General features: G+C 40.2%; 2 protein-coding genes across 6 annotated transcripts in view; one reads left to right on the top strand and one right to left on the bottom strand.

Moving 5' to 3' along the window:
• The window catches only part of aven (apoptosis, caspase activation inhibitor), a 34260-nt gene extending 14443 nt beyond the window's left edge, over window positions 1–19817 (top strand). Inside the window, exons 3-6 of the mRNA XM_037750443.1 lie at window positions 16034–16104; window positions 17594–17689; window positions 17920–18229; window positions 19498–19817. Of these exons, the coding sequence (XP_037606371.1) occupies window positions 16034–16104; window positions 17594–17689; window positions 17920–18229; window positions 19498–19655 (635 nt within the window). The 3' untranslated portion in view covers window positions 19656–19817. The remainder of the gene's footprint in view (window positions 1–16033; window positions 16105–17593; window positions 17690–17919; window positions 18230–19497) is intronic.
• Window positions 19818–20039: 222 nt separating this feature from the next.
• The window catches only part of ryr3 (ryanodine receptor 3), a 131489-nt gene continuing 125146 nt past the window's right edge, over window positions 20040–26382 (bottom strand). For all 5 annotated transcript variants that reach the window (XM_037750435.1, XM_037750434.1, XM_037750432.1 and 2 more), the window contains 6 exons: window positions 25585–25719; window positions 24815–24971; window positions 24240–24304; window positions 23214–23314; window positions 23071–23122; window positions 20040–21191 (listed from right to left, as the gene is read on the bottom strand). In XM_037750435.1, the coding sequence (XP_037606363.1) occupies window positions 21096–21191; window positions 23071–23122; window positions 23214–23314; window positions 24240–24304; window positions 24815–24971; window positions 25585–25719 (606 nt within the window). In that variant the 3' untranslated portion in view covers window positions 20040–21095. The remainder of the gene's footprint in view (window positions 21192–23070; window positions 23123–23213; window positions 23315–24239; window positions 24305–24814; window positions 24972–25584; window positions 25720–26382) is intronic.

Genomic DNA, 26382 nt, shown 5'->3' on the forward strand with positions numbered 1-26382 from the left:
GTAGGCTCATTTTCTCATAGACTTCTATACAATCAGACTTCTTTTTGCAACCAGAGGAGTCGCCCCCTGCTGGCTATTAGAGAGAATGCAAGTTTAAGGCACTTCTGAATTGGCTTCACTTTTCAGACCCGGAGGTTGTTGCCTTTTGTTATTGGATGACATTTTTTGCTTTATAAGGTTATTTATGAACCTTACTACAAGTTGTTCTAAGAATATTCAGACCACACCAACATTTTATGGCCCATCTAAGTCCCAAAATTCTCTTCACCCCGGTTGTAAAAACATTGCTACGTTGTCATGTGAATTTGAGTGTGCAATATCTTTGTACACTCATGTCAGCAGCTATATCTGCCAAATCGTAGATATAGAAATTATATCTTTCAAACTTAATTAAACCTTAACCAATAGATTTTATCATGTTGTTGCACTAAACAGTGGCAAGACGTCTGCAGCAAAGATTTGTCTAGAGAGTTGTTGCGAAAACATGCGTGAAAGCCTGCTGTTTGGATTTAAATCAGTACAACAAACAAGTTTATTAAACAAATATTAATATTTTAATCTCCTGGAACATTGCTGTAAAAATAAGAGCTTCCTTTACTCTCTAAATGATATAATTTTGTACCTTGTGAAACGCCATTCATGCATAGAATCAGGTACAAAGGTATTAGCTTTGAAGATTGTTGCTCCATTATGCAATTATTATAATGGAGGGTTTGGTGACCATTGCTCATCATCTTCCCGCCGCATCAGCGCTGCAGGAGGACTCATTGAAGAGCCACCATTTTTCTGGCTCCTTCAGAAAATCACATCTTGCTCGAGCGTCCTGAAAGGACCACAGCTGTTTCATCCTCACTCTGTGTGATTGAACAGGTTGAGTAGACCGGATGCTGTGCATGTCTTTGACACAGTTTTGCTTTCATGTGAATATATCATGCGTGGTTCTGGGGCCGCTAAGCTGCAGGCTTGCTATTGATTATCGGGAGAATGCGATACAAAGGATATGAGGCATGTCTAATGTATTCTGCGGGGAGTTCATAATGAGGCACACAGACATACGGCGATTTGCTCGATTTCTGTAGATTGGGAGACATCACAGGCCTCCACCCACACAGTTCACCCCTGTGACACCAGCACTGTGTCAAGGTGCTGTTAACCACCACTGTTATTGTGAGTGGAGGTTATTGTAGGCTTAACACTTAGCTTGGAGAACAATACAGTAGTCATCAATTATGAGCTCTATTTATTAATCCAAATACTCAAGACTGGGGATTTATTTTGTAATTGAAATGTCATTTGCATTTTATGAATTGTTTTAGTTTAACTCTGTTTTTCAAACAAGAGAAAGAAAGGAAGAAAGAGAAAGAAAGTAGCTTTCATTCTTTTTCCTTGGCCTGTTGTCAGCCTCTATTTCTATTCTTGTGTGGGTCTTTGGGCTCTGGTTCAGGATTTAAGTTCACTTAACATCGCTTGTAGTTTGAGAACCCTTCAGGCTTTCTGTGTTCTCCAGCCGAGTGTCTCTTTGTTGGAGTTTTCCACGAAAAAAATGAGAGGGTTCCTTCTATGACTAGGAGTTGCAGAGAGTATTTGGCCTTCTTGGAGTTTCTGCGTGAGGTGATTGTGAAGAACCTGATCTGAACCCAAGTGGTGTTGTGTTATTGTATTTTTGTGCTAATGCTCAGAGCAGTGGCTAGAAAGTAGAGCTGAGACACCGGCAGTGAAGACGACCATGAAGCTGACGAACGAGGCCTTTCAGACTTGGTTTGTCCAGGGGACTCCTAAATCAGCATACAGGTATTAGGAGCCCAGACGGACTGCGGTGAAGCAAAAACTGCATTGTGGGTTTGGGGAGTCCATGGTGCGGGATGTTCAATTGGCCTAAAAGAAGTTCTTTCAAACCCTCCGACATCTTAGGAATGGGGAGGCAGGCCCATGACCAGGTTATCTAGACGAGAACGGCTGATCTTGATTGAGACTATGGTCATTCAGGTGAAGGAACACTTTGAACTAACAGTGACCCGTGACTGGTATACTGGCAGAGGTCACTGCGGTTGTCAAAATTGTCCACAGTGGCAAAGTGCAGCAGGTGGTCACGATTCAGCTTGATATACTAAAGATTTTTGATATTTTTGGGCTGTCTAGTTGACATCAGTATAATGTCGAAGAAGTAAGAGATTTGTAGACTCGAGACAGAAGAGTGGTGGTTCCCATTTTTGGCTGGACCGCAAAGGGCCAGCCTACAAACGCAAAAGTCTGTCACTGAGTGATGAACTTACACGATTGGTCGGCCGAGTGTTGGAGTTTTCTTATTGGCCGTTGCTCTTTCAAAATGAAAAGGCGGGGAACAGTCTTTTGTTTGCGTTTTCACGGGGGAGTGTCAGCGGTTCCACTCACCGGCACAATCTCAACTTTATGCAAATGAGCCCGTCCAGCGCGACGCGTCCGCCATACGAAACTTGGATCGAGCTGTCAAGCTAGGCAATCTAGTTCTCAAATGAAACGAGATTCAGCAGTAGCATTGCCTATTTCAATAGTCAGTGATCATTGCCATGATCACTGACTATTTGTGTAACAATTTAGCCACAAATTTACAGACTGACGATACACGGTCCAGTCATACTTGGTTTTGAACGATTCTTGTTTAAAAATGGGACCAAGGTGTGCTCAAGTTATTGGCATATCATGCTGTTTAGCATCCCAAGGAAAGCTTATGCTATGGAGCTGGAAAGAAGGTATTGACTGATTGTTGAACCTCATATTGGAAAGGAGCGTTGTGGCTTCCACCTGTGAACAGTCAGTGACGAGCACTAGTATATACTGTATATACAGTATATGCCCTTAAACCCTGTAACCAGTAATGAAGGTTACTGTTGCTGTGCACTGCCGAGCCTTTTAGTCTGTCAAAATATCGATATTGAAGATGACTATTGATTTTTGTCCACAGATGATATATAATTGTGTCGGAGCTGCTTTGTCAAATAACCATTAATTCCCCAATGCTGAGCCAATTATTTAAAAAAGACTGCGGTTTAGAAAGAACAACCAAATTAGCCATTTAATGGTGTGATTCTCTGCCTCAATTAAAGATAATTGCTTTGCGTGCTTCCCACCTCCCACACTGCGTTGCTAGTCTTGTGGTAAATAACAATAGAGGTGCTGATAATAATGGCACATAAAGCTTTCCAACAGATGCATCCTCGTCCTGCCTGCACATGTTTTGCATTTAATGTCAACTCAAGCTGCTCATTAGCTGTGACCAACCAAACGTAACATTTGTCATCGGTGAAACGGTCTTTTTTCAAACACTAAACTGTGTGCACCCAAATCTGTCAACAGGCGTTGCTGTCACTAGCAAACCAAGATGACCTTCGCTTCAAGTAGCATTTGAATGAGTTATAGCTACTAGTACACAGAAGTAGTTTTCCCTCCAATGTAGATAATATGGGATTAATGGCATGTGATAGACAGATTGGCTTCTTTAATGTGGCCATCTTGAACTTGCCCCATTACGCACATTTGAGAGCATCTCTCGCTCCTCCAGAGTCCCCTAAGAGCCTGCCTTTGAATATGAATGTGACCTCAGTTTGCAATTGGGGAAACCAAGATGAACGAGAGTCATTAAAAGCTCCAACTGAAGCACAAGCGGAGTTGACTCCGGGGCATTTGTGCCTCACAGCATCTCACAAAGACAGTCTTGAGGAAAAGGTCCTCTCATGTAAAGTGGTAGCCGCTTGAATTTATTAATCTCCTCTGTTTTTTTAGTCCAGTTTGTCATTTAGCCAGGAATGGTTAAAGTACTAGAATATTATACTCAAGTAGAAGTACTGTTACTTTAAAGAATTTTAAACCATGTAAAAGAGCACCACTTTAAATCTTGTTTTTACCAGAGATGTGCTCATAAATGTTTTAGAAATAAGTCATTCAGCATAAAAAACGACACATGTACTAAAGAAATCTTAGTCGACTGAGACCAAAACGACCGATTAGTCGACAAATGGAGTAAGAGGGGGGCAGCTCTACTACAATCCAAAGAAAAAATAAGAGAGAAAGTGATGGAAACGTTGAATAACTGCCATTTACTTATCCCTTTATTCATTGAGTGAGACCTTTTGACCCCTCTATGGCTGCCCAGTGTCTGCCTGTACTATGTGGGTGTGTAAACTTGTCAATAGTCCATGAATACACTAATGCATCCAATGCTCCGATGAATCAAAATGAAATGGTTGTTCACATCAGTGTTGAATAGATTTTAAACTATCAATTGATGTCTTGCTGTTACGGTCTTCAGATGGCAGTTAGTGAGAGATGTCGATATCGTACGGGCGCAGCATATGTGTCTGTGGTTCTTCATAATGTGATGCATCTCTGTCTGCGCCTCCCTGTGGACCTATTGACTCAAGTTCTTGATTTCCACGATGCAACCTCTCTGCATGTGTAATTTGAGTTTTTTTTATTTTGAACCAATCATCATTTTCTTTGATTGCACAATTTCAGTCAAACAGTTTGGGTGACAAGGATCAGGAGGGCGGTGTTGTACATCTGTGTAAGGTGTTTTAATACATCTTTGTTAAGAGTCATGTCTCTCGTGACTGAAATGTTCTATCCACTGCTGTCCAGTGGCTGATTTTAGATCAGATTAAACCTTATTGTTATTGCACAAAGTACAGGTACTGAGATGAAGAAATGCAGTTTAGCATCCAACCAGAAGTACAAAAAGGAGTGAAGTGCAAAGTAGCGTAGAGAGTAATATACTGTATATAATAGATGTAAAATGAAGAATAGGCAGTAAGGGCTAGATATGAATATGCTAAGATATATCAGTTATAAGTACAATAATGGCAATAGTGAGATAATGTATACACTTTAGGTAAAATATATATAGTGTAAACCATAATATAAATATCAGGGCTGTCAAAGTTAACGCGATAATATGACGTAAACACCAATTATTTTAAACGCCACTAATTTCTTAAACGCAACTTGCGATTTTTAGGTTGTAGCGGGCTCAGTTTTAAAGCTAGAGTGAAGATACTGGTATCATATGAAACTAGAAAACCTAAGGAATCCATTGGTGTCATACTAGCTTGTTGCAAAGGAGGTTAAAAAACGCTCCAAACGTACTTATTTTGGCGAGGAAAAACTACATTTTATGTGAATGTAAATGGGTTCTATGGGTATCCACGAGTCTCCCCTTTACACACATGCCCACTTTATGATAATCACATGCAGTTTGGGGCAAGTCATAGTCAAGTCAACACACTGACTCACTGACAGCTGTGGTTGCCTGTTGGGCTGCAGTTTGCCATGTAATGATTTGAACTTATTTTTTATGCAAAATGCAGTACCTGTGAGGGTTTCTGTACAATATTTGTCATTGTTTTGTGTTGTTAATTGATTTCCATAAAATAAATATATACATACATTTACATAAAACAGCATATTTGTCCACTCCCATGTTGATAAGAGTATTAAATACTTGACAAATCTCCCTATAAGGTACATTTTAAACAGATAAAAATGTGATTTATCGCGATTAAATATTTGAACAAATGCATATCCCTATTAGAAATCTAATGTATATTTTGTCTGCTTTACGTTGTAGACTGTTGTTCACTGTAAAAACTAAACCAGCAATTTGAAAACGTCACAATGAGCTCTGGGAAACTGTACACCAGAAGACTGAGGGCTTGGGTTACAATATTTTGTTCATTCACTACAGTGAAGCCGTTGAAAAGAGCTCTTCCACATCGTCTTTGTGTAGCCACGAGCACAATGAATGTTCCTGCAGACTGTATTTGTCTTGTAAGTGTGTCTTTACAGAGTGCAGGGGGCGGTGTGTGTTTTGTGTCTTTGAGACTGCAGCATCATGACTCAGTCAGACTCAGACAGTTATGAGTGTCTCCTGATGAATTTACTACAAGAACAGAGGAACTTGGGATTTCTGGAGCGAATAGATCAAACCGAGGTGGCTGCTCTGGATGTCTTGTTTGGATTTTAGCACTGCGGCGTCTGTCACATTTCATCCGCTCAAGTCTTCAAAGGATTGAAACATTCATGCTTTCTGGCAGTTTGGTGCTTATTTAAGGCGATCCTCAGCTCTTTATTTAGCTGCCTGTGGGTGCATTGTTCTTATCTTCCTGTGGCCTTTGAGGCCTTTTTGTAAAGAGAGAAAAAACAGGATTCGCCTGTGAAAAGATTTAACTATTAAAATGCATCAGTTTGTCAGTTTATGGTGCGTATGGATAGCACTTTCTCAGCTTTCTTCTTCTCTTCTTTCACGGTGAATAATGACAATTAGCTAAAGCAGCTAAACAACTTAAAATGTTCCCGATGGATCCGTGTTCCGACAATTCACTTTATCCTGCTTGTTTCTTGCTATCCATCCATTTTTAGCACGGTGTTGATCAGTATTAGCTGTTTACTCGTCTACTCAGCTAACCTAATAGCGGAGGCTCCTTGCATCTTTATAATGAGGGACCCAGATGTCCCGGCACTCTCAAGGCCGCTGGTTATTTCGCCGGGAGGCGGCATGTCGGCCTAAATCAGACACTCATTCTCACCTGATTCGCCTTCTCTGTAGCGTCTCTTTGTTAGTCTGGAGCTACACAATGTCAGACAGCTTGTAGAGGACAGCTTTAGAAACTGTTTCCTATAAAGGAGTGATAATAGGCTGCCTCGCTCTGAAATTGATGTTTGTATTGATTGTGTTTAAAGATTAAATTTGTTGCATGGTTTGCCTCGGTCATTGTCAGTGATACACACCGGGGAGTCTTTGGTCAATCCACTCAGTGCTGTTTGTTATGACGTGTCATAAATACAAATTCTAGCGCCCGACACTGTATTTATGTGTAACAAGCATCTTGCCTGTGTAGACGCATCTTACTATCTTACTATCTGAATAATGCGCCCTTTAAATAGCAGGAAAATACTGCGCCAGACTTTAGACCAGGTATTTGTTGGTCAATGGTGCAATTGCTTTCTGCTTCCTCAAGATGCGCAAACAAAAGCACCTGACCACGCATCATTTTAAGATCAACACGCCCGTGGGCGCAAGTACATTTGCTTCTTACACATCGTGGGCGCTGGGCGTGAAAATGACAACTGCGTCGGTGTGAAACTAGCAATGAGCCGCTGCTTTGCGCTGCTTTGCGCTGCTTTGCGCTGCTTTGCGATGCTTTGCGATGCTCTGCGCTGCTCTGCGCTGCGTGTAAGATAGGGTGCTTAGTGTTGTCTTGTAAAAAGTGAAACAAATCTCTAAAACACAAAATAATCGCATAGCACAATCAAATTGCACAAGTATTCACCCTCTTTACTTTCTACAACACATCCACAGTAAGTCATCACTGGTGCAGGCATTTAGGTTTTTATTTAGAAGTTGCATAATGAGAGGAGTGTAATCAGGACGTGACAAGTGACTTTTAAGCTGAAGTAAGAGTGGCCACATTTACTCATCACTGCTTTTTTAGAACAGAGAGACACTTTCACCAGAGCAAATTTGAGCTTTAGTTGATTCAGAGATGCAGTTATGCAGGCAAAATACACATCTATAAACAAAAAACACATTACAACCCCTTAGCTTCACATGGTAATGTAAGTTAACGACCAGCCGCTGGGGGAAAACCAAAAATATGATTATAAATTTATATTTATGTGGATTTCTACTTGTGTTACTTAAAGAAACAGTGTGGTGGAACATTTTGTCCGATCTATTAGTAGAAATGGAATTTAATTTTCATTAGTGTATAATCACCTGAAACTAAGAATCGTTGTGTTTTCGTTAGCTTAGAATGAGTCCTTCATGTCTACACAGGGAGCGGTTCCTCTTCACGGAGTACGCCATGTTGCTTCGCCATGTTTCTACAGTAGCCCAGAACGGACAAACCAAACACTGTCTCCAGCGAGGGCCTTATGGCCTTTTAGGTTACCTGAAGGCCACTGTAGTTCTCCGACGCGCTTGTAAAACTGCGGTAACGTGAGGCGCAGAGTGCAAAACCGTGGTACCGCCAGCCGCCGCCTGACCTCCGTTGCTCCTAAAGTAGTGTTATTATGGTAAGGATGGCCTCTGAGCAAGGCAAACGGTGTTGCCACGGTTTTGCATTCAGTGGCTCACGTTACCATAGTCTTGGAAAGGGAGGAGTAGGCGGAGGGGTACTCAGTTGGTTGCAATCTGCAACCACACCATTAGATGCCGCCAAATCCTACACTCTGTACCTTTTAAGTCTGTAACATTTTTATCATTTTGAGTTTTTCCTTTTGTCAATATTACTTTATATATCCATCAGATGCAGGCGTACAATGCTTTTGGATTACTCTTCGAATACTTCTCTGTGCATTGTCCTTTAATATTATTCTATCAGCATATGAAAATATGAATGCATTGAAGTGGCTATTACACTGACCTGGATCACAGTAGGATATATGTGTGTATGCTCCACTAGCAGCATGACTAAGCACACCACATATTTATTTTTGACACTATTGATCTCAGCATCCTTTAAATTCATATAAAACATGAAAAACAACACGGATAGTAGCCTAATAGCATCAAGCGACGCAATTAACGGACGTCAATCTCAGCTGTATGAATATGATTGATTAGATCCCAGGTAGGTAGAGCCCGAGCTGCAGCCTCGACGCTCCAAACGAGCCGCACGCCCATAAAGCACACGTCTAATGAGAGCGAGGCCTCGAGTGGATTGGAGCTCTTCTGATACGACTTTGTCATAAACACAGCCTCACGCAATCACCATTAAAAGTTAAGAGTAAATAGCTTCAACCCTCTTTATTGTCTCGCCTGGTTTGCTCAGGATTTTAATTGCAATTAGCGCAGACAGTGATTTATCGACGCGTAGTGGGTTTTCAGCGCCGTGCCGTGTTGGGCTAATTGGTTTGGTTAAAAAGGCGTGACAGGGAGCACGCTGGCGGTACTGTAGAAAGAGGATCGGCTCCATACATCGCAACAACAAGTTCTTCTGAGCGGTCTTTTCTGCATGTTTTCTGAAGTCTGCGTTTCCCTTTCTTGCTTTATATCTTTTCCTCTTATCTTTCCCTTCATCTTTTTCCATCCCGTCCCCCCTCTTAGTGCTACCTATCAGACGGGATTTGTCACAGTGGTAATAACACTCGATCAGTTTTCTATGAGTCGCCTTGCTCCGTCTCCTCTCGTATCACGCAAAGATCTGCCGGTTTAAAAGAGAAGTAATCATTCATTGATCACACGCCATTACTCTCCTGCTAAATGGAGGAGGAAAGGGGGAGCGGGGAATGTGTGTATTCCTCTTCCAGTCAGATAAAATGTCAACATTTCACTGCAGGTGTTAGTGGAGACTGAGCAGCGGCACCGTTGCTCCTTACATGTCCCTCCTGTTTCTATTAAACCAGTCACTGCTCCAAGAAAGAAGGCTAATCAAGGCTGAGTTCCAGGCTGCAGCGAGCGGACCGAGTCTGTGCAGCGAGCTGTATACTAAAGGTGTGGCTCGCTCAATAAGGGGTGTGCATTGGTGATGTTTGTGGTTTGTGTGTGGCTGTCTGCACTGCAACCAACAGGGCAACAGCGGCATGCTCTGGCAAACAGGACACACAAGATACGTTTAGGATCATTATGTAGAGCTGCAGCCCCATATTGAGTAGCACAGTCCACATGTACGTTATCTTAAAGCTTTCATACTTCATCTCCAACTGAGGCTACAAAGCAGGGTTATTATAGTAAACTAAAATAAAAATAAGCAGTAAAAAGTATTAGTAAATTGAGACTAAATAAAAAACTATATCCTTTATGAAAAATGTTTATATCACTACCAAAAGAAGGAGACGGCATGAATTTCCGTCAACTCGTGACATTGAACCGCGGATATTGAACCGACTTGACCTTCCAGGAGATGATTGCTTCACATCGGACGCTAAAGTAGCGCAAAGATATACACGGATCCAGTACCAGAAGTAAACAAGTGGCCACTACTGCGGTGGCGTCTCCCTACAATACATGCACGTTTGAATGCAATCTGTCTTAAAAGGAGTGCACAATTTTCTACTAATCTTTACTTTCTATGTAACGTTACTTTTGACAGCGATGTCTAGGATTTTGGGAAGAACCTGAGCAGTTATCAGCTGCCTAACTTTAGCCTGACATGGTGAAACAAGTAACGTCAGCTAAGTTAACGTCAGTGAGCGGTGGTCCCACAGAATAAATGAACTCAATCGACTAACTGTGGCGTTATTGTGAAATATTTAGTTATAGTTTATCCGCTCTGTGCACCACGCGTTTTTACAGGAGCGCTCTGAATGCCTTAAGTTGATAAAAATTCAACTCAGAGCAGAAAAGCACCCAACGTCACTTTACCAACCATGATCTAAACAGAAAACAGCAGGAGACAAATTAATGAGGTACTTGAGATTTTGGAAGTTATTTTCATTAATTTAAACTGCACTCTTAACTATCTAGGCAGCGTGCAGTTCATGGTTTGTAATAAGGTAACGTTAGCACTCATTTGGTGGTTGCCTTGCAACATATAAAATAAAAAGTTGCAGCAAACTGCAAACAATGCTCCGTCTGATCGGGCCTCAGGCTCCTGTTAGGTGCATTTTAACATTAAGAAAAAGACAAGTAATAATAGTTGTTGTCTTGACCTGTTGCGGTTTATATGCACATCCTTGATCTCTCACTCTGTTCATAGCAGAGCGATACACATCCAGCACGTCTTATCTCCGTCCTGACTCGGTGGCCAGTGCTCGACAGTCTCACAGAGCAGAACGAGGGGAGAGGGGGGTGAGGATGAACAGCGGCGGGGTGAGAGCGAGAGTGGAGTTGAGTGTAGCGGGAAAAGAGCAGAGCGAAACAGAAAGGCAGCGGCGAGGCCACAACACATCCCAAATATAAAAGATGAGAGCGGGACGAGCCATAGATAGCTCCGTGAAGCCGGGGGTCGCAAGCAGAAAGCCACATTTGTTAATGTGGGGTTCAGCCAGAGAGATGTCAAGAGACAGGATACCACATCATACAGAAGTTACACAATGCCAGCCGAGCCACTTAGCACACAGCATGAGTAATGCAGTGTTTATTCACCGAGGAATAACTCACCGAGGCTCACCGGCCCAACTGACGCACTCAGACAGTCATTTGAGCTATGAATTGATATTTAATCAGTTGTGTACAGTAAGGAGTCAGGAGCTTTACTGGCATTAGAGTTATCACAATAATATTTAACTAAATTCCTGCACAGGACGGAAAATGTTTTTCAAGTTAATTTGCTTTGTTTCCAGGTAAGGTTGAATAATTTGGGAATGACAAAGCTGCTGTTTATTCTCCATAAACACATAACTACACAATGTTTGTAGCTGCTGATCTTTCAGTCCTCATGTCTCGCTGATAGTAGTGCTGAAACAATCCGTCGACAAAGCAACTGCAATAATCAACAGAACATATATCAACAATTTTGGAAGTCAATTAATCATTTAAGTCATTTATCCAAGATAAACACAAAATATTGTGACAGTCCTGACAGTTTTATATAATTGTTGGACTGTTATTTGAATAAAACAGGCAATTATAAGATTTTAAGAATCTTGGATTGTGATTTTTTTCTCAATTTTATTACATTTTATAGACCAAAATATTAATGAAATGATCTATGTCAGGGCTCAACACTAACTTTTAAAAGTGTTTGCCAGGCAGACTAATCATTTCTTGTGTTTTGATAATTGTCCTCAATAAATCCTTCATAAATCCTTATTTTTGCTCTTGTCATGTGCTCCTCCCTTGCAGATTAATAGATAATGAACATAAATTGCAGCTTTAGCTGACATGAAGACCAATCTTGAGTTATAGAGGAACATGTCCTGGTTGACGGTCCAGTTACCCGATCAGCACGTGTGATATTGAGTACCAGCTGGACCCGCAGCTAACGTTATTAATCTGCCGGTTATTTTCTCGATTAATAGTTTTGTTTATGGGATGTTTGAAATAAGAAATGCCAAAGGTGACATCTTCAAAATGTCTTGTTTTATCCAACAAACAGTCCAAAACCCAAATATATTCAGTTTACGATGATAGAAGCTGTTGATGTTTTGCTACTGATCGATTAATCAACTCATCATTGTAGTGTACTCTATATATTAGTATGTCTGTGTTGACCTCACAAATGCAGTATTGATTTACGAGAAAAGAGAAAATAACACGTAAAATTACTACTTTATAATATTATGACTTTATTCTCGAAATCTCAGATTTATTTTTTTCCCTCAATGTGGCCTTAATACTCCGTTGTACCATAGACCTACAACAATGATAAATAAAAATGAAAATTTAAACAAAAAACAGTTATTCATTTCCATTTTTAAAAGTCCACATGGAGCCACTGGAGAGGAGCTGAAGAGCTGTATGTGGCTCCAGAGCGTCAGGTTGCTGACCCCTGGTCTATGATCAAATGATCCGATAAGATGACAGTTAATTGAACCCAAGGGGGTAATTTATGAACTACGTACGGCAGCACAAGAAACAGATCGGACAAAGATGCAAAAACGATAAAGCAAAGGAAAAAAATAAGTGGACCTGCACCATAAATCAATATAGAAAGCTAAATACAGACGTGAATAAGCAAAGCAAAATAAACAACTGAAAGTAGAAATAAATTGCAATCTAGTATCTCATTGAGGTGTCCACCAATCAATGAGGTATTGTGATCTCAAGATTATGTCTATTACGCACAAAGAAAAACAATTTATCAATCCACAACATCAGAAATATATCACTCCAAGAATGCAAACTGGGACCTGATCAATATATATAATAATACATCATATTGGCTGATATTATCACAAACATATTGGTATCTGCATAAACTGTATGTAGTGTGTTACGATCTTCAAATCCCACCAAGATATGGAGGGTCTCCTGTGTGAACTCAGACCAAGTACCAGTGTTTATTTATCAATGGAGTGAAGTTTGATTCAAATTCACACAGCTCGGGGACATGTGAGACTACAGGTGTCACTACGCACTTAAAGCAGTGTCAGCCGAGAGCAGAAAGGGGGATTTAAGTCTCGCAGATGTGTTTGGACGAGCAGGAATGAAGAGCTTTACTCTTCTTCTTCACACACCCCTCCTCCTACTCCTCCTCCTGTCTTCTGGAGCTTTGACAGAAGTTTCTCTCATCCTCACCGGCAGCTGTTGCCATGGTTGTGTCAGCGCTCTCTGAGCTACCTGGGATGGTATTTCCATGGACACAGATCGGGATGACACCGGGCTGTGAGGTGTAGGAGGGAGGCAGTACACCGGTGTCAGCAGTTCTGTGTGTTGGAGACAGACTGAAGGAGACAGAGGAGGAGGAGGAAGAGGAGGATTAGGGTCGGGGAAGATATTAAACAGAGAGGAGCAGGAGTTGGAAAAAGAGTGAACAGAAGAGTGAGAGGCCGCCGTTGAAGGGTAATTTCTACTCGATGCAGATTTCACATTTTAACACAGAGTTCAGTTTAAATCCGTTAAGAACAACAACAAAACAAGAGGGATGAACCTCCGGAGACGTCTCACACTGAGTCCTGGAGCTCTTCCATTAACACTGGAGTGGACATAATAACATTTAAATGACATGATTATGCAGGCTTTCATGCACTTGATGATAAATCACAAATTATGGCCGAAATGAGAAAGTGACTCTTTAATGCATCACTCTGGAAATGGAAGAACTGGATTTAATAATACTGACATGATATTTGAGAATAATAAGAATCGGACAACAATATATCGACTTTAAATTCCATTTTACTTCAACGGGATTCAGCATGTACCTGATTGTATCTTTCTTGACGTCGTCACTGAGTTAATGGTTTCTTATTTGAAGGTGAGGTTTCAAATAGCAACTGATCTGCTTAAGATAACCGCAATCATGTGAATTAAGATTAAGATTTCGATTTCACGTCCACCAAATCCAGGTTTCTATGCTCAGATCTTTTCCCCGCAAGGGTGAAAATCAGTCAATCTCTCCCGATAACGGATCACCCGTGTGGCCCAACATAAAGGCATCCGCCCCCTCAGCCGTCACATAAAGCTGACATTCCCATTCCCTCTTCTTATCCGCCAGCCTCGCCGTCATTGTAACCCACGATAATGCCTCTATTCATAAATCATCTTTTCTCGGCCCGCCTGACAGCAGGGACTCGGCCCTCCCGCAGCCTCTCCGTCTTGACCCCTTCACTCCCCGTTCAGCCAAGCAATCAAGGACAGCCGCAGATGGTGCCGAGCGTCACGGCGTGAAAGCTTGAGTGTCTTTTAATAAAACAAAAACAAGAGGCTGTGAGTGACTGCAGCTCCTCCGTCAGGTCTCCCACTGACCGTCCATCTGTGTGTGGCAGACAGACCAGTGTCTGCTGTGACTGTGACACTGTGACACCTTCACACTGTTCAGCATCAGTGTAAATAACACACCCTCATCTTTACATTCTGTATTAATCATATACCTTGATGGTTATTTAATAAACCTTTCATTTAACGGGATTTTCCTCTGTGGTGACGACCATTTCTGAAGCTTCAGGCAGCAAAAACTCTTGTTTTCTGACTGAAAATTGCTTCTATTTTTTAATCCAGTGCACAGTGAGAGGCAGCAGACAGTAGACTATTCATACTGTGTGCTTTTTTTATGTACAGGCGTTTTTTTTGCCTGTATCTGACAGGTGACTGTAGACCTGGATGTTGTGATTCCTTGTCCTCTTTTGTGTGAGTTTCAAGCCCTAATTTTTAAATCCACGTTTAACATTTTCAAGGCTATTTTTGCCCTCGGGCGTCTGTTAATAATTCACTACAGTGTTACCATAATTCAGTTTATTTATTCAATAGAGTGCTGCGGGGATGACGTATTTTTGTAGGCCAAGTAGGAAGTTATCATCGCTCTGGTTCACTCGACAAAATGCCTATGTGATTTTTCCACTGGGTTTTGGATTACTGCAGAAAATAAGCTCACGTTTATGATACTATTACACATTTTGTTCAGCAAGATAATCCTTTATGACGAGTCAGCGTGATGACGTTTAGTAGTCTTATTTAGCCACTTGTTAACAAACGCCTTTTTTAAGACACATAAAAGCTTCAAAACGTTAAAATCTCTTCAGCTTGTGTTAACCACAGACCTTATTTCAGGCATCTAACTAAAAACCCATTGACTTCCAGACGAGGGAACAGGAAGTGCTACCTCATTTCCGTGTTTTAGGACTCCTGCACTATATTCCCGATTAATCAAACAAGATGCAACGTGTTAATTAGTGAGCTGCTTCAAATCTTTAATGCAAAGCTAAGCTAATCCGACGGTCTAACATCATGTAGCATGCAAGTATTTCTTCCTTCTATGTTTGAACAACGACAACCTGTCTCTACTTCATCTACAGTATTCACATTCAGCCTGTTATTCCACCCAGAATTACAACACTCCTGCCAGGTTGTGGTGAAAGCCACATCCACAACATGAGGAGTTTTAATAGTGGTGCTTCACATCTGACACTGTGCATCCTTGTTGAGCGGTGTGTGTTGGATGTGTCGTGTTTTGACTCGGCACTCCTCGTACGTGTTCTCTCTCTCTGTACCAACACAAATTTCATCTGGACAGTGCTCTCGTTTGTTGATCTATATCATAAAAACTCAGCCGCTGACAGCTCTGAATGTGCGGCGGCTCTGCTGCTGCTGCTGTTTGTGCTAATTAATAATACAACCTCGGTGATCTTGTCGTTACGAGAGCTCTCAGCCAGTCAATGTTTTGGAAGCAAAGTGGCGTTGCATGCTTTCCCTGCTTTCGCTCTGATACTGATCAACAGTTTACGCAAAGCTATTAACTGCCTTCCAGAGAAACACTGCTGTAGCGCTGCAGACATTTTAGGTGTGAAGGCCACTCGCTCAGCTTACACGAGCCTGGAGTTGTCTATGTATTTAAGATAAATGAATAAACTAGAAGAAGACAAGTGCTGTTTTGACTTGAACTCAAACACACAGCGGTCCCGTAGGATGTTTGCCTGCAGCAAGTTATATGTCAAACTGTTTCTGTGTGTCTCTCTTCAGGGGATTCCTTCACTCAATTCCGCTTTTCAGAAGAAAAGGACTGGGAGATGGACTCGTCTGCAGCCAGTCAGGTAAATCTATACTCTACACAATCTGCATTGTGTCTTTGTCTTTCATGGATTTAACCCACTTTGTGAGGTATGGATCCCTCAAACAGACATTACGCACCACCATGAGGTGGTTTGAGTGAAATGTCTCAACAATCACTGTTGAGTTATAAGAGCTAATAGATGATCTTGACTTTTTTTTTCAAGTCTGACTCTTTATACTCCTTTTGCTGAAAAGCTAAAACTCTAATAATTAGGTAGCATAGTCACATGCAGGATCAGTGGGCATCCTCCGGGTCTGAGAAGTGAAGCCAATGCGGAAGTGCCTTAAACTTGCATTCTTTCTAACAGCCAGCAGGGGGCGACTCCTCTGGTTGCAAAAAGAAGTCTGATTGTATAGAAGTCTATGAGAAAATGAGCCTACTTCTCACTTGATTTATTTCCTCAGTAAACATGACTTTATGGTCTCAATCGCTAGTTTCAAGTCTTCTTCAATACAGCATGATGTTCATTTAGTAAATTATGGTCCCATTTAGAGTCAAATGGAGCGTAAGGCAGGGGATGCTTTAGGACGTGGCTACCTTGTGATTGACAGGTCGCTACCACGGCGTTGTCCGTGTTTTCGTCTTACGACTTTAACTTTTTCACAGTGTGTTTTCAGTTCATGAAAGTTAATTGTAACATTTTTGGTCGCCTAAAAAAATGTCTTATTCAGCGTTCGGTTGTACTTAGCTCCACTTGCTCGTTTCACTTCTGGTTGCAAAAAAACAAAACGAAAACGACAGCCAAAATGCAGAACTTTAGGCTTCAAAACTGTACTCCACAAACCAATGGGAGACATCACTGTGACTACGTCCACTTCTTATATACAGTCTATGTTCAGGATCTGGACTGATGCAGATTTTAAGGTGACCAAAACCAGGAGCAGTTTTGTGTAGAAACACGACATTGGGGCTTTGAAGTAGAATTGCTTTTACTAGCATGACCCACACAAAAACACAGTGATTGATGATTTCAACACATATTTCTCTGTAATCTTAAAACTGATAGCTTTTGAATCATCATTTATCCTGACTGTATCAGCATTTGTCTCTGTGGATACAGAGCCGTGCATCAAACACAGTCAGATTATATAACGGTTCATGAACTACTCTACTTCTTGTGTACAGTCAGAGCGACAATGTTTTTGTACAAAGGAGTACTGACCTGCACTAGTAGGCTACTTACAGTATAACGATTACAAAAGATTCAACGTGTCTCACTGAAGTGTTGACAAACAGTTTTCACATCCCCAGACACAGAATAGATCTCCCAAAACATAAATTACATCTAGACTTCATGCCAGTCTTTTGATTCCATATCCCGATGAAGAAATAGGTAGATTTTCAATTCTCAATCACGGTTTTCTCTTAATTGTGTGTATTACTTCATCAGTTTTGACACATTAAATGTGAAAACACAAACATCTAGATTGTGGCTGCTCTTACAGTTAGTTTTCTTGTTTCCTCTCTAGGTGTCGGCAGTGTTTGTGGACCTCCCAGCGCTCGCCCAGAGCCTTCAACAAGTGCCTCTCCATCAGAGACTCAACCTGGAGGCTGAGCTGCTTCAGGTAGGCCTTTTGACTTTATCTCCTGCACTGTTTTAATGTCTATAATGTCACTTAGGGGTGAGTGATATGACCAAACTCTTCTATCACGGTGGCGGTATATATCATGATACAGTAGTTGTTCTGTAAATTCACATTTCTACTGTCGCACGGTATTTACCGTCATATCGCCCAACCCTAATCTCACTGCCTTCCCTGTTGCGGTCAGCATTTTTACGCCAATACTGTTTCAGGTCTCGACACCAGTAGAGCTGCCCGCTATGACCCTCGTACCTAAACAGGAGAAGCCCAAAACGGCCACATTCACTCCTCCGTCTGCAGCTTTAAAAAACCTCAGCAGCGACCAGAGAGTCCCCGTGGCTACAAACCCGGCATCGGGCTCAGACTCGCAGGTCTCCTTGAGTACTGCAGAGCCGCCGGTGGGTGATGATGGTGATGAGGAGCTGGACCAGCTGCTCAATTTACAGACACCGGTCACGGATGTTTCCGGAAACCAGTCCATCAGTGTTGCAGGAGACGAGGAGATTGTCGTTCCAGAGAAAGGTGAGTAAATTCAGCATGTTTTATTTGAACGCCCTACTGTATTTGAGTTTGAAATTTAGTAAAATAAGCTTATTCGCTTTCTGTGGGAAAGTTAGATGAGGATTGAGTCTGAACAGTAAGTATGAAGCTACAGCTAACAGCAGCTTTCCCTTACCATAAAGACTGGACACAAGGGGAAACGGCTAGCTTGGCTCTGTCAAAAGGTGACAATTTGCCTACCAGCACCTCTAAATTCACTAATTAACATGTTATATCTTATGTTACTATGACATATGGCAATTTTTTTCGACATACTATAATTTGACTTTTTTTTGTAACTTTTTATGACATACTATACCAATTTTTCGACATACTATCTTGTAGCTGTTTTTTAATGAATTTTTGATATACTGTACTTTGACTTTTACCATGACATTTTTCAACATACTATATATACTATGAGCTTTTTTTTTTACATACTATACTGTGACTTTTTTTCCCGCATTTTTTTTACATACTATACTAATTTTTTTATCGCATTTTTCGACATACTATACTATGACTTTTTTTATGACTTATTTTTTTTCCGAAAAAAAAGTCACTATACTATTACTTTTTTTCTGCATTTTTCGACATACTATACTCTGACCTTTTTTTTTTACATACTATACTATAACTTTTTTTTTTTTTTTTTTAAATCACTGTACTATAACCTTTTTTTCGACATACTATACATGACTTTTTTTGATATACTAACCTATGACTTTTTTTGCATTTTTCAACATATTGTACTATGACTTTATTTTTGACATACTATGCTATGACTTTTTTTGACATAATATACTATGACCATTTCTTTTGCATACTATACTATGACTTTTTTTTCTGCATTTTCCGACATACTACACTATGACTTCTTTTCAACATACTATACTATGACTTTTTATGACTTATCACTTACTATACTATGACATTTTATTAAAAAAAAGTAATGGTAAACTTTACAGATACATGTGATGAATTAGTGGTATGGATGCTATAATTAGCTATAGCTGAGCGTAACGACAGCTGTTCTGGTGCCGTTGGACAACCTCACCGATGCGACACAGCCGGTGAAATTGCAATTCTTTGCCGTTTCTTATTGACATCAGAATGATTCATTGTCCATCTCCAGAAATTAAAATTTAGCATTGAAGGTCTTAAGCACAAAATATAAACACAGAGTACATTTAAAACTTACGATGGTAAGCGTCATATGTTTTCCAACCATGTGTTCTTTTAATCTGCAGTGTGTGAGGAAGTGAAGGAGGTGGTACCAGAGGTGGTAGAAGAGAAGATGGAGGAGGAGGTGAAAGACAAAGACGTCACACCTCCCAAGTCTGCTTCGGTCAAGCAGGAAATGACAGAGGAAGACCTGGAGGACTGGCTAGACAGCATGATCTCGTGACCATCAACCAGTAAGGAGAGGACTTGATTAAAGACAGAAGATGTACATAAAAGGAAATTGGACTTTGGTTTTGAATTCAACCTTCAGCCTGAAAGCCAATTTTGAAGTTTACATGCTGTACAGACGTTAATAAAAGGATTTAAAAGTTGGATTATTCTTTCACTTTGGCCTCCGCTTGTTTGCTTATTAAGAAGTAGTGGTCAAGGTTTTGTTATTAGTGGCTGAATGAGACATATTTAGAGGTCAGACAGGATGTGTTTGTGATAATGTGTCAAAATGTTCCTGCTGCACTTCATGTTTCAGAGAAAGAATTCTCTGTTCCTTGTGAAAGTTGCATACCGTCAGAGGGATCGCAGCTGCAAAAGGGATGGACTGATAGGGGAATGTTGTTATTGCAATTACTTTATTCATTTCCTCCCCCTCATCAAAAGAAATGCAGTTTACCAAAGCTACTACATACATACAAATGGCCATACAATAGCAGTGAACCATTTTGTCGTCAAATCTTTGAACCAAGTTTTGTATTTTTTCCATTTCCCTCTCTTTGGAGGCTCTTCTACTGTGGAAAGAAGTGCAGGCGGGCAGGACACAGCTTAGAAACAACCAAACAAAGCGACATTTACACAAGGATCATCTAGATTTTATACAACAAATGTTTTCTCTTTTTTATAATTCAAAAGCCACAAAACTATCTTGAGCTAAATCTGCTTGTAACTAATCCAGAGCTGGAGCACTGCTTGTGTCAGGAGGGACAAAAATGATATATGTTTTTGCATAGTTTCTCATAAGGCACGTCGGCACTTGATAAACACCTAAAGCGAGTAGTCTCTGGTCCTGGAAGAACCATCTTCTGTAACTCCTCATTTCATCTGACAGATTTCAAAAGGCAGATCAGGTCTCACTCATGTCAAATGATGTTAACTGGATCAATAGTGATCAATACTAGCAGCACACATCCATTCAGTTGGTTTGGTAATAAGTGACACTAACATCCTGGCGTTAATCTAGAAATTGTGCATATTCAGACATTCAGTTGTCATGCTGTAACCCTTCACATGTATCAAATGTCTACACACAACAAATTGTGCAACAGGTTGGGGTTAAGCAAGTGAAAAGGCAATGTGAATCAGAATCAAAAGAAGACTTTGCATAAAAGAGGCGTCGTGGCTAGTAACTATTTTTCGGTAACAAGGAAGAGGACTTGGATGCACAAACCCGAAATGTCCAATCGTCAGTCGTTCGTCTTAAAATCATTTTCTTGAAATATTTTTTTGTGTATCGGAATTCAAAATGAATGATTTTTTTTTCTCGACACCATGGCAGCAGAGAAAGTCCAGTGTTCAGGTTCTGTTAACAGGGTGAAGTCAAGTTCAGTGTCTCTTTCAGATAGAAGGAAAGTAGAGAGGCGTGTTTTGGGCCACGACACAAGGCTGGCCCTCTCTAACCCAACTGGTCCTCGTATTGCTTACGGAAGCAGTCTCCAGTAGGGAAGAAGTCCCAGCATCTCTCCTGGTACATCTTCCACACAAAAGACTCCTAAAGGAGAAAGATACAGATTTAAAGGGGCACGCCATCAATTTTACATGTAAATAGTATGCTAAATATGTCACAAAAAAGTCTAAGTAAAAACTGTAGTTTATTTTGTTTTGTCATTTCAAATGAAAGCTTCTGCAGGAAGAGTCGAGTCATTTTTCTTTTGGTATACCCTTTAATACTAATTTGTGTGATTTTTATATTGAACTGACAAGCTGGTATTTATTAGCACCTGTTAACCTTAAAACCTATAGCTGTAAGTATAGCCGAAATAGATAGTCGAAAACAGTTGTAAAAAAGTCAAAGTATAGCATGGTGAAAAAAAAAGTTAAAAAAGCCATAGTATAGTATGTCAAAAAAGTCATAAAAAAAGTCATAGCATAATATGTCAAAAAAGTCATAGTATAGCATGTCGAAAGAAGTCGTGAAAAAGGTCATAGTATAGCATGGCAAAAAAGTCGTTAAAAAAAGTCATATAGTATGTCGGAAAAAGTCGTTAAAAAAGTCATAATATAGTATGTCGAACGAAGTCGTGAAAAAAGTCATAGTATAGCATGTCAAAAAAGTCGTTAAAAAAAGTCATAGTATGTCGGAAAAAGTCGTTAAAAAAGTCATATAGTATGTCGAAAAAAGTCGTGAAAAAAGTCATAGTATAGCATGGCAAAAAAGTCGTTAAAAAAAGTCATATAGTATGTCGGAAAAAGTCGTCAAAAAAAGTCGTACAAAAAGTCAGTATAACATGACGAAAAAAGTCATAAAATCGCATGTTGAAAAAAGTCAGAGTAAAGCATGTCGAAAAAAGTCGGAAAAAAAAAATCCTAGTATAATATGACGAAAAAAGTCATAGTATAGCATGGCAAAAAAGTCGTTAAAAAAGTCATATAGTATGTCGAAAAAAGTCATAGTATAATGACGAAAGGTCATAGAATAGTATGTCAAAAGAAGTCGTAAAAAGAAGTCTTAAAATCGCATGTCGAAAAAAGTTGTCAAAAAATCCAATAATATAGTATGTCGTAAAAAGTTGTAAAAAAAACAAAAAAAAAACAGTATAATGACAAAAGTCATAGTATAGTATGTCAAAAACAAATTATAGAATAGCATGTCGAAAAAAACTGTATAAAAGTCATCGTATAATGTGACGAAAAAAGTCATAGTATAGTATGTCGAAAAAAGTCGTTAAAAAAAATGATAAAATTGCATGTTGGAAAAGCCGTAAAAAAAGTCATAGTTTAATGTGACAAATAAAGTCATATAGTCTGTCGAAATAAGTCGTAGAATAGCATGTCGGAAAAAAGTCAGTATAGTATGTCGAAAAAGGTCATAAAATCGCATGTCGAAAAAAGGTCGTTAAAAAAAGTCATAGTATAATATGGCGAAGAAAGTGATAGTATAGCATGTCGAAAAAAGTCGTGAAGAAAGTCATAGTATTACAACTCATTCATTACTATTTCAAATTGCAACTATAATTTTGAGTCCTACAGGGCTCTCGTATTCTCTTGTATTCTCTACAAGCAGCTGAATTTGGTTCTTTCTGCAGCCTGGAAGAGCTGCAACAGAGAGTTCCATTTTCCTTCTGCTAAATTTGTGACATAAGAACGGAGCATGCACATCAAATAAAACCAACTTGAATCTCAGGTGCACGACAATAACAACTTAATATCTAAAAAGTCAAAGTGAACCCACGCATTGCTTCTTCCTCCTGCTGCTAAGCTGTACTTGTGCAACATTTCAACCCACTTGTTATGTTGCATAAGTAAAACCTACTGAAGTTTCTGTAACCTTCCTTTGCTGTCTTAAGATTGATCAGACATGATATCTCACAGATGAAAAGGGCTGCCGAGAAGCAAAGCTAAAACACAGGTTTGGAAACGTCGTCACGTACCTGACCCGTGTGTTCAGTCTCGTCCTTGTTAATCAGGTACATCAGGAAGAACCTGCACACAGGAGGAACATAAGTGGTGTGAAAAAATGTCCACGTTGTAAATCAGAAAAATGTTAATGACTTTGATTTGTTGCTGCACTCACAGGTAGTTAGCTAGGTTGTGCTCTTGTAAGGTGTGGGTTTCGAACCCGTGAGGCGTCCGGTCAAAGTAGTCGTTCCCAATGCCACAGATGAAGCATTTGGTCTGAAAGAGGGAGTAAGAGGGGATGTTTACATTTTCATACACACCCGCAGTAGGTCAGTTTATACAGAATACCCATATTCTCTGCTGAAATTAGGTCGATTTCACACCTTGTACTTCGGTTCATTTGGCCGTTATTGCCTTTTAGTTCTGGCTAAAGTCCACACTCACGTTTTGCAAAAGTCTTAAACTGACAAGGAACTCATTAATTGGACAGTTTTGGCAGGAAAATCAAATTACAGTGACTGACAACACATCATGCTGCACTTTACTGAAACGGATGTTTATCTTCTCTGGTGTCACAAATCAGTCATTAGTCGGGATTATAACTCTAACATGAATGATGAACAGGTAGAAACCGTATAAAGAGGTGCCTTTCACTGTTGTATTACAGGAGTAGTCACTGTTTCACTTACTTTTCAATGAGGACAACAAACAACACACCGCTCATCCTTTTCACTTTTTGATGTAACAGTTGAAACCCCCACACTTACATACTGTAGGATGCACGTACGCGATAGCATGTTTGCCAAATTATTAAACTGTACATTGCTTAAATAAGATCACTTCCTTGACAATTTAAAGATTAGCGGATGGATTTAATTGTAGTTTAGATTCTTGGTTTATGTTAAGAAAAAACAACACATCTATTGTAGTCAAATCCTGTTTGGTCTGCTTTGATTTTACACCTCTAACTTCAACAAAACTCCTCATTTATCAGGTGATCTTGGACCGATTGTTTAGTCTGCATCAGTTCGACTGACAGCCCAAACGAACCAGGGAGACGCACCAGAATTGGATTGTTTGAACCAAACCAAACAGGTTAAGTATGAAAGCACCTATCATCTATGCGTCTGACTAAATGAAATTCACTTTTTGTGGCTGAATCGTTTCCCTCTAATACACACAGTTTCTGTCCGAGTCTCACCTCCATGTCCTCCTTCACCTGCTCCTGCTGGTCTCTCAGCTCACCAAAGGCATCAATGATCAAACCTGAAGGAGCGTGCAACAGTTGGTTATAGTACTGAGCATGACTAATCCTAGAACTAGGGCTGTCAAACCATTAAAGAGATTAATCGCGTGATTGTCCGTAGTTAAAGTTGACTATGACTTGCCCCGAACTGCATGTGATTATAGTAAAGCGGGCATGTCTGTAAAGGGGAGACTCGTGGGTACCCAAAGAACCCATTTTAATTGACATATCTTGAGGTCAGAGGTCAAGGGACCCCTTTGAAAATGGCCAAGCAAGTTTTTCCTCGCCAAAATTTAGCCTAAGTTTGGAGCGTTATTTAGCATCCTTCACGATAAGCTAGTCTGACATGTTTCATATGATGCCAGTAGCTTCACTCTAGCTTTAAAACTGAGAAATTAGTGGCATCAAAACTAATTTGCGTTATTATCACGTTAAATTTGACAGCCCTACTTATAACACGTTTGCAGTTGCATTTATGTTTCAGGACGCAGAACACGGATAAATGACATGATAAAGTAAAGTTGTTGTACCCTGAATGATGGCCAGCAGGATGACAATGACGAAGAAGAAGAAGGTGATGTCAAACAGGATGCGGTAGAGCTCGTACGGGTCTCCAGCTGGGTCCTCCAACTCGTCTCCGATACCACCTCCAGCTCTCACGCCCACGTACATGTGGAACAAATAGCACTGCCAAGAGAAGAACAGGAAAGTATCTTAGAGCTTCACTTTTTAAAGATGAAATCATGTGTAGCTGCTGCCTATTCTGTTGTCGCTTTCATTTTCGTCCTTCATTTCAGACTAAAAAACTAAATTCAGTGCACGGCATGAGGATTCAGAGAGACATCCACTACTAGAAGAAGACAAAAATGTGTCTCTAAAAAGGTTAAGAAAGAGTGAGGTTAAGAGTGACTTGAGATCATCTGTAAGCTGTTCTTTCAGAGGGAGAAAAAACATTTAATAAACCAGTTATGCAGTAAATAATTTGTGATGTTTTTCATTTTACATAAAGGTGTGCATAATTATGGTTTTGAGAAGTCATCCTGTACAAAGTTCACTAATTGAAAAATATTTTCTATTCAGTCGAGTAGACACGTCCTGCTTTCAAACCAAGGTGAAGGCCAGCAGGCAAAAATGTTCGCGTCAAACACTTAAAATAAAAGCCACAGGAATCTTTTTCAACTCCAAACGTTTGCCCTTGCTGAAGCCTGCAGCTGTGGAAAGACATTTTCTATTTTCACTAATTTATCCTAAATTGATATATATATATATATTTATATATATCAGAGGTGGGTAAGCGTACCGTCATCATATCATCACACTTCATGTCAGGCTCATCTTCATCCTCGCTCTTATTGTAGAACTTCCTGAAGAAGTTGAAGGCCACCACGGTGTAGAGATAGACGACCACGGCCAGCAGACCCACAGTCAGCATGAGCTGGACGGACAGACAAGAGACAAGCATTGAAACATTTCATCTGAACTGTAGTGATAATCTGAGCGGAGAGTTGACGAGGCATCGGAGCCTTTTCCTTGTTTAAAGGTACAGTGTGTGGGATTTGGCGACATCTAGCGGTGAGTTTGCATCTTGCAACCAACTGAAACTTCTCCCGTGTGGCAAGCATGTAGGGAGAACTACGGTGGCCAATGTGAAAATGTGAAAACACGAATGGACCTCTCTAGAGCCAGTGTTCCCTCTCAGGGTTTGTACATTCGGGGCTACTGGAGCAACACGGTGGACACCGTGAAGAGGACCCGCTCCGTATGTAGATATAAACGGCTCATTCTAAGGTAACGAAAACACAACAATTCATATTTTCAGGTGAATTAAACTAATGAAAACATACTTATATTATCTCCCACTAAATGTTTCACTGTTTTTTAAATCTAGATTTTGAGAGTACGGCTGAATTGAGGATTTCAGTGGGGCTTTCATCAGTATTCAAAGACTTTGGAAACCTTCAGCAATTCAGTGAATCAAATTCACACCATTACAGAACGTCTTTCTGAACAGAACTGCGTTTATATACGCATACTGCCTGTTTAATTTACTGCGAGAAAGAAACTAAAGATAATAGGGAGATAAAAAAACCTGGCAGAA

The sequence above is a fragment of the Sebastes umbrosus genome, chromosome 18, assembly GCF_015220745.1.
Source record: "Sebastes umbrosus isolate fSebUmb1 chromosome 18, fSebUmb1.pri, whole genome shotgun sequence".
Classification (NCBI taxonomy): domain Eukaryota; kingdom Metazoa; phylum Chordata; class Actinopteri; order Perciformes; family Sebastidae; genus Sebastes; species Sebastes umbrosus.